The following is a 12,362-nucleotide window of genomic DNA, read 5'->3' as shown; positions in this document are numbered from 1 at the left end:
GGCCTCAGTGCTGAGCTGCCTGAAGTTATCAAACTGTTTACTCCCATCTATAATTTGCACCATTTTTGGTTGAAATGGAATGAACATGATAAGGAGTCCTTTGTTAAAATAATATTCTGAGTGTATTTCACTCTATAGTTTTGAACAAACATTGTTAGTTGTATTGTTCTGTGCATATTACATGCTGGAGCAAAAGACTGTGATAAATGGGGGCCAGTGTATTTTGACAGGGCCTGGGTTGGGCAGTTCCTTGGCTTCTTCAGTGGCTGCATTTACCTCTAAGACCTGGTTAAAATCATATGAATGCACAGTGAGTTGTATTTATGCAGGCAGTGGTTTTTATATTTAGCTTTTATTTAGTTAACCCACGTCACAAATTCAAAATTAGCACAAGAGTAGGGTGAGAGGGCGCAAATGGAAGCTGAGTAAAAGTTCAGAACAGAACATGTTAAAAATGCATGGAATAGTTTACAAGGTGAAGTAGTAACTTCTAAAACACTGAGCATTAAAAAAAAAAACAACAGTTAGGTTCTGCCCTACGGAATTAGATTCCATTAGGTGGAGCAAATGGTGTGCTAGCAAGGGATGAGCCATGATGGGCTGCACAGCCTCTTCTCGTTCAACATGTTCACATGTTCTCATATTCGTATATCCAATGTAAGCATTAGGTTTGGGAATAATGAAAAAAAGCTTTTACCAAAAGCTCTGCCTTTCAATTTGGGGGTGAGGTGAAGTTTCTATCTAGATTCACAGTAGAGGGATGGGACTAAGATACAATAAGGTCACAAGGGGGACCTGTGGGTCAGTTTAGCTGTGATCTCCTGCCTTCTAGCTAGAGGAGTCTGAGGTAATGCTGACAGGCTGTTTTTAAAACATGTATTATTCATTCTTTCTGTAAGTGTTTTGGAGGTATTTAAATTGCTGGACCGACGATCCTACTCTAAACGTTAATGATGTGCGAAGGGACTATTTTATTAGTTGTCATGGAAACAGTGGTTGTGAGGTTGTTTCTGCAGCACTCAATAGCCAAAATGAGTTCCGGTTGATGTCATTGGGAGCAGGGGGTGGAGGGTCCAGAACTTGCTTACCAATGGTCCATTCTGGTATCCAGTGCTGGTGACAAATTTGTCCTCACTTCTTAACTGGGAATCTAATAACTGATTGGTGTCTGGTAAACTGTTCTTGTGCATGGCTTTCGAATCGTAGCACCTGCATTTGCCCTTTTATTTTATTTAGCATGTAGCTGTAGTCACACTTATAAAACCATCTGCTTGTATATAGCTGGGTTTCAATTTCAAGACTCACACTAACATTAAAATACACTGTATAGACAACCTTGTCATTGTAAGGCAGTGTCTGATTGTACTTTAATGCATTTAAACACTTACAAATGAATGCTTTCAAATGAGCAGTGTTATTAATTATTTAATATTACCTGTAGAATACAGGATGAAAATGCAGCATAAGACAAGCATACTCAATTTATATTCCTTCCACCTGTCAGTGCCTAATCTCTAAATAAGTGTATTTCTGTGTTTTCATAAAGGAAGTGTGCATTCCGGATGGAAATTGTAAAAGTTATTTCGCGGTTTATTAAAGCTCTTTGTTAAAAATAGAATCTGCATTAGTCTCAAACACTTGCATACCGTTTGATGTCTGTGGAACCGCTATAGGTGGGATGCTTTGAAAGTGGAAAGAGCCTGTCTGTGGTTTGATAAATAAGGACACACATGTCTACAGCATTGTGTTTTACATGAGGCTTTCTTCAGAAGATCAGGATTTACTTACTGACCCCTATTAGAGTCAAGTCAAGTGGCTTATTCACTAACTAGGAGAATTCAACAAGCAGTGAAAATAAACGCATAAATAAAAAAATAAATAATAATAATAATAATGATAATAATAATAATAATGATAATAATAATAATAATAATATTTGATTTATGCGTTTATTTTCACTGTCTATTTTTCACATTACAAATTTGCTTGCTGAATTATCCTAGTTTAGACTAAATTTAACAAGCAATGATGTTTATTATTTAAAAAAATAGTATTTTTAAGTAACATAGGTTACATGTTACATGGCTACATACAGTACAATATAAAATATTTTTCTTTGTGCTAAAAATAATGTAGCGATTCAGGGATGGAAAAGACATTCTTTACCAGCACCTCAAATTAGGCGTGAATGGCAGGGGGGTTGTAATAAATCTGAAATTAAATCTGTGAAAGCAATCTATTTTAAAAGACTGGGAAATTGACAGCTGCTTATTGTAGGGCACTCAGACAACTGACAACATACAGCACAACAGAGCTTTTAGAGGCCAGACTCCCAATGCACATTTTTTAAAATTACTCAGGCTGACTGTTTCAATAAGGAAAAACAGCTGGAGCATAGTGCAAAAAAAAAACAAAAAACAAAAAAAACATAAATAAACTGTGTTTGAAAGAGAGGGAGGGGGTTGGAAATGAAATTATAGTAGTATTGATAAACATTGTAGATAAAAATATAAAAACAATAATGGACAATGATTTAAAATATATATAAACACCTATATTTTTGCACAGTTATTGTAAGCAGTCTGGGAGAGAGATGGAGAGAGAAAGAAATGTGGCTTGGCATTAAAATCATTCATTATTTAAACAATAAACATTGTGTTGGCAAAAACCACAATTTAGCCACCTTTCCCAATAAGCAATCCTGGGGTTGTGTCTAATGTTAAGAATAAAATATTTATAAACGGCCAGCCCCAAGGTTTTTCTTTTTTTTTTTTTTCTTTCCTTGTACACCTAGCTAACGCAGTTAGGGAAATGGAGCGTTTCCGCTCGAGGATGGAAAGTCAAATCACTATTAAAGAAGAGGAGGTATTAATGTAGCGGCTGAGCGCATCGCAATGGGGGGGGGGCTGCAGAGAGAGGGAGAGAGGGCTGTTAATACACTTTAGTGCTGGGAGGCACAGTTGCAATAGAATTTGACATGTTTAACATAAATGTAAGTGGGGGTGGGGGGGTGTAGTCGAGGGTTATGAATAATTCCTCTCCAGCCCCCCTCCCTGACTTTCAAATTACTGAGAGGTTTGGGGGGGTGGTGGGGGATAATAAAATGAAACAGGTCATCCGCATTCTGACTCCAGCCACATCCGACCAAATTGGTTTCTTGTCTCTCTTCTCTCTCTTTTTTTTTGGTAATATCAGACAGTTGATGAGCGGCAAAGCTCTTGGGCAGCTTTGCCCCACATGTAAAATAAATGGGCCAGTTTGATATTTTTTACATATACAGTGCAAACCGAATTGAGGGGTCACCAAATGGATGTTTCTGGTCGCTTAAGACAAGTGGCTGTTTATTCAAGTCATCTCTGGCATTGTATTGAAAGTAGAAAATCTGTAGTACAGGTGGCTGACATACTCCATACTGTATGTATGTATATGTGTGTGTGTGTGTGTGTGTGTGTGTGTGTGTGTGTGTATATTTCTACAACCATATCTAAAGGTGTATTATATTAAGCTAGTTATTATATTGTTGTTTCTTAATTCCATTCCTTTTTTTCTGTGTGCTGAAATGCCACGACGGTCTATGTAGAAAGTTGGTGTACCTAATTTAATTTCAAATATTTTACACTAAGGATTCAGAGAACAGACATGCTTCAGTATTAGGGTGATTTGGAGGCAGGCTTTCAGTGTAATTTTCTTTATATGAAATTAATTGATACAAAGTAATTACTTGACTAGAAAGGGGTGAAATGGAAAATAACCCCACATAGCTCAAGGCTCTATCATTGATTGTAGATGTTTTTTTTCTTTCAAAAAGTATATATTCAATTATATTTAGCGTTGAAAGAAATAACAGCACTGGGATTTTGACTTAATGGTTAAATAGCTAAGGGACTGGGAAGAAGTGTGGCCTACAATGGTTAGACAATGGACAGAATAAAAAAGCTGTGGTTTAGGGCATGTGGGGGAATCAGAGTGGCCAAGTGGTTAAAGCTAAGGGAATTGGAGAGAGGGAGTGTGACCTAACAGTTATAGCTGAGGGACGAAGAGGGAATCAGTGTGATCTTCTGTGTAGCTAAGGGACTGGGAGGGAGCTAGTGTCACCTAGTGGTTAGAGCTGAGGGACAACAAGGCAGTGTGGTCTACTGGGTAAAGCCCAGGGGCTGGAAGGAAGGCTGTGTGACCTAGTGGTTAGAGCTGAGAGACAAATAATCCTGTATTTTTTTTCCCTGACTAACTCCATAAATATGTGTCAGAAAGTCGTGTACCCCTCTGTGTTAGCAAGCAAAGCAGACCAAGGCCCCAGTTAGAGCTCCATCGGCCTGTATATCAGAACTCTTTTCTCCCCTTGAAACTGAGTGCTCAAGAGACCCAAGACTCTCTGTCTGCGTCCTTGCAGTTAGAGTTAATGCACTCTGACTAGGTGAGGGAAGGTGCCAAAGTCCAATTTGCTTACGGGACTTGACAGCACAGAAGCACCCAGTTTACGGAAAGGACCATGAATTAATAATCACCAAATTGACTCTTAGATTTTTTTTTTTTTACTTGTGCTGGAAGATGGAAGCTCATTCCCTCAGCCTGTCAGAATAGGTTTATTCTCATTGTTCTGAGCTGAAAAGAACATGGATTGTACCATCAAGGTCATAGTGCAAACTGGAAGGTAAGACTGATTTTCATGTATGTGTTTATATAAAACCTTTATATAGGTGAGTTAGGCATTTTCAGATGAAACCCTTAGGATTAATGTTGGTGAATCTAACACTCATGAAAGGTGAGGGACATGGGTCCTAGCTGCATTCAAACACATTGCCAACAGACACCATGAGCGCACTTCAACCCTTTCCTGCACATCTGAGCACCGGGCCTCTCTCAAGCAGAGAATGAAAGTAGTGTTGAATGGTGTGGTGGTTTGGGGATGTGGATGATGTCAAGTTAATTTCACTTGAGACTTGAGCCGGATTCAAACAAGTCCAGGGATGCAAATAAGACTCCCACTGCATAGCAGTTTCACCCATTCCTGATTTTACTACCAGCCTAGGTGTTTCTTGTTAATCTCATAGTAAAACCAGGAGTGAATCAAACTGCTATGCAATGTGGGTCTTATTTCCATCCCTGCAAGCCTTCAGAGGTGTGAGGTCTGCTGTATCCCCCAGCCTCCCCTAACTAGTAATTAATATATACCTATAAACATATACTGCAATATTGCTGTAATACATTGCAGTGCAATTCAGTTTTTTGAACAACGAAGGTTGTATTTTAGATCTTGTATCGCTACCAGTTTCCACCGTATTTTTTAGTGAGTCAACTGGATAAGGGGTTCAGTACCAGCGGAGTTAAAATATTAGTTAGAGAGTAGTGGTATTCAAATTCAGTACTGTTTAGATCATTAAAATGGACCCCAGCCACTTGAATGCAGCACAATGCAGATACCAGTCTTTATCAAGCTCACAGTGTGCTTCGCCCTTCACTAAATAAATAAATAAAATTAGTATCCTGCTGTTCAGACTCTCTGCTAATTGCTGATCAATTATAAACCCATTTAGCTGAGATCGATAAACACGGTTTGGAAAGTCAGCTCCCCCCCCCCCCCCTGCCCCCCGAACTGTTGAAGTAGCAGTTTGCTTTGTTTTGATTGTTGGTTTGTTTTGATGTATTGCTCATTAATACACTCGGATGATTTCAAAGGAAGCTGCTACTTTAAAAAATGTAATGTTATTTATTTTAAATACAGACAAAGTTCCTTATAACAGCAGCTCTATCTCAAAGTGGTCTTTAAAGACAGGTGGTCTTTTTAATACAGCTCCTTTTAACTGGCTGAAAATAAATATACTCTATATAAAATATAAAATAATATATATATACTCGGTTCTGGATCTGAGAACCAGCAAATGTATTATTACAGCATAGTGCCAGCCAGTATAGTATAGAGAATTCAGTACTGGCAATCAGAGAGACATGATATTTTCTCCTTGGATACTCATTGAGAGTAAGTTCTGTCTAAAGCCTAGACTAAAGGTTAATTTTAGCACTTCACCCCAGTTCCGAATGGGAGGTCCTTTTGTTTAACGTTTCCTTTGTTTATTGGTGGCTGTGTTTAACAGGATTGGGTCTGACTGGACCTAATCGCCCCTCTTTGCCTTTGCCTCGGTCACTCTTGAGAGATCCAGTGGGCAGCACTAACGGGGCTCCCACTGAGTAATCAGCTCAGCTGTCTGTGCGCTGATTGGAGCTGACATTTTAATGTCTGGAACAGGAGAGCGTGGGTCAGCTGTGATTAACCTGCCCCCACCCCCCTACCCAATTTGCCCTTCCAGGAGTCTACAAATCAGGCCAAATTTTACTCTTTATGACCTTGTTATGGGCCAGCAAGACACCTTCTGAAGTTTCACATTAAATTCTTACTGCTCACATTGCAAGCCACTACAGCCTTCTCATGTTCACTCCGCCTTGATTTTTGAAGATCTTTTATGAGGGAGTGTTTTTACCAGTCTGCTATGATGTGCGTGTATGTTTATCAGTTTAAAAAAAAAAAGTGTTTCATGTACAGCAGGAGGCGACTGACTTGGTTAGCAGTCTGTTTTATCTTTAGGCTGTCAGAGCGAGAAAGCTACACAATGGATTGTTAATCCTGCACGGATTGAATTAAAAGGATTACCAGAGCAAAATGCTCTGTCAGTTTCTGATCTTGTTTTACAGCAGTATCTGTTTTTTATTCCTTGTATCAATTAAGATTCCTGTTCTTCAAACAGGGTATTCCAAACTGGCAAGTTTTGGTCTATGTAGATACATGTACCACCGATATACCAAATAACATACAGGGCAGTGTGCAGGATGCAATGTAGCTCTTCAGTTACATTCTGAATACAAGCGTTTTCTTTTTCTGTACATGTCCCTGGGTTTATTTTTCAGGTGCAACATCTGGAAAATCTAAATTCTAATGTGCACTTTTCTTCGTGAGCTGAATCAAAATGTAGTCAACTCAGCCATCTTCATCAAGTCCCTCCAAAAAAATGAGAATCAGTAAAGCAGTGTACTGCATTCAACCCTATTTGTTATGTTTTTTTCTCACCTTGAATCTATTATTATTATTATTATTATTATTATTATTATTATTATTATTATTATTATTATTATTATTATTATTATTATTACTTTTTTTTTTTTACAAAATGCACTGCATCATTTTATGTCAACTTTAAAATGTCACAACGGATAAGAGACCTAATTTCTAATATCTTCCTGTCGTCACGTAGTACCTTAAGTTGAAAGCAAGGTGCTAGAACTGGCTGTCACAACCCACGTGGTCCACTGAGATATGTTGAGTAAGCTTAGCTGGTTAAAGTATTTTCCAATTAAGACAAGAATTGCAATGGCACTCAGTGCTGCTCAGGCACAAAAGAACTGAGGGGACTTGCCCTGGAGGGACACATAGTTAAGACTAAGGATATTGAAACTTGCAGATATAACCACACTGCTTACCACCTAGTCCTTTAGCTCTAACTACAATGCCATACTGTCACCACCCATAATCCCTCACTTTACCTAGGCCACACTGCTTTCCACTCAGTCCCTCCTATTTAATTACTAGGCCCCACAGTTTACCTCCAAGCTCTGAGCCACTAGGCCACATTTAACTTCTCACATTCTTACTCTCGTGCTGTCTTATTTTAGGTTCAATCATCAGTGGCTATATATATTTGTTTGTGGAGTGGCAGTCTGGTTATAGGGTTACAATTATCATTTTGTGGATTTGTTGTAATTTATTTTTTGGTTGGCTTTCTGAAATGTGTCATCTCTGCTTTCTTGGGGTGGTGGGTACTGTATATTAAACCTGTACTACCAAAACCTGGTATTGATGGTGTTTCCCAGCAATTAAAAAATAGATTAAAACAACAACAACAAAAAAAACCTTACTTGGAAGCGAGACTTTAAAAGTGACACCCTATGGCGACGAATGAAACCTTAGATTTTGTTAGGCTGAGCCCCATCTTCAATTATCCTGCTTTTGTTTTATCCAGCAGCATCCAGCCTGGTGGAGAAGGACCAGACGGACTCCTCACTCCCCTCCAAACGACCTTCTTCAGGGTCCGGGGCAACAGAGGCATCCCTTGCCTCCAAGCGTCCCAGGACGACAGACCAGACTTCTGTTGAGCAGGTAAGAATGCACACTGGGATTAAGAAAGGCAGCATTTCTCTCTAGCATCTCTTTCAAAATAGTTTGGAAATCCCATTGAGATACTATTGTAATTCCAGTGCATTATCCTGAAGAAACCCTAGCTGAACCATAAGCATACCACACCATCCATGGCAATGCATTTAGAACAGATTTTGTACCGTTGTCCAGACTTGGTAGGGTAACACATTGATAGGGTGTTACAATGGGTTACCAGCAGTGTGTGTCATGTCATAAATATGTCAAAATATGAAAATATTACCACTGTGGTTCCATATCATATATTCTGTATGTAGCGCTGTCCCCATGGCGAGTTATCTGCCAGGTAATGGCTACTGTGCTGGGTGTGGCTGCTTGCTCTCAGTGAAGCCAGTATAGCCGTCAACACTTCAGTATTTGCTGTGTTCCTCTCAGATGTACCAGTGCCCGTACTGTAAGTACAGCAACACAGACGTGAACCGCATCAGGATGCACGTGATGACACAACACTCGGTCCAGCCCATGTTCCGCTGCCCTCTCTGTCAGGACATGCTCAACAACAAGATCCACCTGCAGTTCCACCTTACCCACCTGCACAGTGTGGCACCAGACTGCGTAGAGAAGCTCATCGCCACGGTGAGTGTGTGTGCCAGCTTGTATTCTTTAAATAAATAAATAAATGTAACCTCTGTGGCCCCTCGTACAGCTTTCCCACAATTATTTTAAACTTAAAGAAATGTGTTCATGTACTGTGAATAATATAGAAGTGGCTTTCTTGCAAATACTTACTGATCTGTTTGTTGCACTCTAGTTGGTGGGTTTTGTCCCAAATCTAGAATTTATCAGTCTAGACAGTTTCTGTATTTACAGCAATCGTGAAATTCATAGGGTAATATGGCCAAGCCACTCTAGATTTGTAATTTGATGTGTGCAATCGTTTCATGATAGACCCAGCAGTTGTGCATCTCTTCCTTCCACTCAAAAATAACAACCAGAAGAGAAATGGTGAGCACATTAGTATGTAAGGCAGCAGTATTTTTTTTTAGAGGTAATGCACCAAGCTTTAAAAAAAAAAAAAAAAAAAAAAAAAAAGGCTGGAGAGAGAGAGAAGCGGAGATAATATAATGCGCATTAAAACCAGCTCTTTTTTTTTTTTTTTTTTTTTACAAATGGAAATAAATTGAAAGGTACTATCTCCTTTCGCATGTCTCTCTCAGATGGGCGTAATGAATTCTGAAATAGGTGACTTTTATTTCTTGCCAACTATGCATAAAGATGTGCTTTCTCGCTCGCTTTCTCTCTCTCTCTTTCTCTGCGCTCCTGCACTCTCGCTCCCTCACTCTCTGTGTCTCATTTGCTGTCTGTCTGAGATAGGGGTAATGAAAATAATTGTGCTTCATTAATTCTGAGTCTGGCTAGATGATAGCCATTTTGAACTATATTTGCCAATTAGACGGTCTAAATTAAAAGTGACCTTGGGATACTCTTGGTGCTTGCCTCCCCTTTCCTAATGAAGCAGTTATTTAGAAACAGTCCACTTTGTAATGGAAATCACTGCTGTTATTATTATTATGTATTTTTGTGTTGTTTTTTTTTTTACTTTGTACACTGGGCTGCAATAATTTGGCACTTTTAGTTTTAGTTAACAACCCTCTCTGCCTCCCTTTCTTTCCTGTATCTTCCGTGATTATACTAATTGCATGAAGATCAGGGAAAAAGAGTATTTACTTCATCCTTTAACCCTTCACCCCTTCAAAGTGCTTCAACAGGAAAGGAACTCCACTTTTATAAATAGAAGCCGCTCACAGCTGTACAGAAAGAAGCCCACAGAAACATCTTTGTGGTTTGCTTTGTCAAGCCAGATGTCCCTAATTGTCGGTCGATTAGGAATAGCTTGTGGCTATGACAGGCTAGGCAGACAGTTTTGGATTGCTCAATTTGTGTTCGGAATGACAGTGGAGCAGTTCATTGTGATTTCATCTTTCTGCAAAGGCACGTGATCGTGCTACTTTATCCCTTCCCTTTATCTCCCAGCCCTCACAAAATACATATCTCAGGTAGGGCATCCCAAATGTTTTTATCAAACCTATTGCAAAATTCTATACACAAATGATATTTTTGTTAGAAAATATTGCAGAACATACATAGCAGATATTTCCAACGTGGGCTTTTATATTAGTAAATCATAATTGGAAGTTCATTATGAGGTGTTGCATTTGTTTAGTTTTTTCATTCTGATAAAGAAAGTTTTGCTGTGGTAAGAAGGTAGTTAGGTACTGTATGTGTGCAGGAAGGGTTGCAGTGCCACAGTGGATATTGAAGGTTCTGGATGATCTTTTTCAATGGTAAATGTAGAGGGGGGGGAGAAAGCGAGAGATGCTGCATATTGAAATGCAGAGTGGGGAGCGAAGCTGATTATTCTGTTTCAGGAGTTAATTGAAGGAAGGTGAAGCCGCCAGTACCGCGTCTCCCAAGCCTCTTCGAATCTCAGTCACTGATTATTGTTAAATAGGAGCCTGCTAATGAGAGTTCTTGATGAATTGTTGTCTTTTTTTTGGGGGGGGGGGGGGGGCACTGTCATTCACACATGATTGACTTTAACCTTTCGAGTGCAGAAAAAAACCCTGCCACTGTTGTCTCACTTTCTAATCAATATTCATTGCTCCTTGAGATCTTCTAATTACAAAATGAAATTAGAGTATACAGCAGCATATCATATCTATCTATCTGTCTGTCTGTCTGTCTGTCTATCTGTCTAGCTATGTGCTGAGGTTGGACAGTTTAAAAAAAGAAACTGCAATACGTAGACACACTACATATATGACTAGTTAATTTATTAAGCAAATGAGATCCCTGACATGTACTCCTATAATATAGAAAAGCTTGATCTCCCTATTTCAACTCAATGAGGGATAGTCCCTGATCTCTAAAGAATAATTTAAACCCCTTACGTCTCTTTGCCTCCTGGCTTGCCTCTTGGCAGGTGTCATGCCATGTAAAATATATCTGTACGTTTCTGTTTCTCTGGCCCTTGCCAGTGGGTTCACTATAATGCCCAATCATCTAAGCCTTTCCCTGTTGGTCACCACTCTGCATCGCAGTCACTCTTATTTGCACAGGAACCCTAGATCACTTTCCCCTAGTTACTCACTATTTTTGCCTAGCCAATGAATTTCTGCACCATACTCTTATTGTAGAGTATGACGGCATCCCTCCACATTGCTCCATTCACCAAGAATGAGATGCAGTTTTTACAAGGAAGAGTGATTTAATTAGGCCCCCTAATAAGCTTTTTAGTCGGCCAAGGTAGGCCTTTCAGCCCATCTCACTAATTGGCTGCAGTAGAAGTTTCTAGGCGTGTGATACACTGCCTGTGATCAAAGTGTGAATTCCGAGATGGTAAATAAAGTAAAAAATAATATTTGTGTCTTAGGGAGGCTGTAAGAATTTATCAAAAGTGTAAGTTTAACCAGAGAGGCATTATTTATAAAAACACACACACTCAGACACCCTCGCTGAAGCACTCCCCCATAATATTCCCAGCATGGCTAAGTTATACTGTCAGGAAATGTATAATGCTACGGAGGAGCCTGCTTCGTACTATTTAGAGAACTTTAGGATTGGAGTAATACAATAATCCTAACTATTGATATAATATGACATTTCAGCAATAATATTGTGATATTTCAGTATGGCTGCATCAAAATAAAGAATTGAATTAGGTCAGTGGTGTAATATCTTCTGCTACAATGATGGAAAGAATGCATTACAAGGGTTGAATGGACTTTTATAGAGGGCAGAAAGCATTATAGGAATCCCACAGTGGCTGACGGTTAAATCACTGAGCATTAAATACAGTTTGTAGGTTTGTATCTATGTATTATGCTGATGCTAGAATACATTTCCTTTCTTTGCAGCATGGTGGCACCAAGTTAGAATTAGTTAGACCAGGGAAGCTTACTAGCAATATCAAAAAGTAGAGCAGCAGTCAATATTTGGGCTTTGTGTTTTATTCTACAGGTAACAGCATCAGAGGTTCTGCCCGCAAGCATGTTCTTACCAGTGCCAGGCCCAGAACGGGATGGACAGAACCCGTCTCAGACAGCAGCCAACTCTAGCGCTGACGACTCAAATAAGAAACCAGGTCAGTCCGTGTCTAAAAACGTAAACTGACGCAAATAAGCAGTTCCATTCTCAAGCTGTTGCTGCAAACGGTTAG

At 39.4% G+C, this 12,362-nt stretch overlaps 1 protein-coding gene across 1 annotated transcript in view; it reads left to right on the top strand.

Moving 5' to 3' along the window:
• Positions 1–12,362, top strand: part of LOC117425577 (zinc finger homeobox protein 3-like) — a 136,691-nt gene that overhangs the window by 114,443 nt on the left and 9,886 nt on the right. The window contains 3 exon segments of the mRNA XM_034042592.3: positions 8,010–8,146; positions 8,579–8,779; positions 12,164–12,287. Of these exon segments, the coding sequence (XP_033898483.3) occupies positions 8,010–8,146; positions 8,579–8,779; positions 12,164–12,287 (462 nt within the window).

This window comes from Acipenser ruthenus, chromosome 20 (genome assembly GCF_902713425.1).
Source record: "Acipenser ruthenus chromosome 20, fAciRut3.2 maternal haplotype, whole genome shotgun sequence".
Lineage (NCBI taxonomy): Eukaryota > Metazoa > Chordata > Actinopteri > Acipenseriformes > Acipenseridae > Acipenser > Acipenser ruthenus.
The sequence above is the reverse complement of the archived record's forward strand: the minus strand, read 5'-3'. Positions and strand labels throughout refer to the sequence as shown.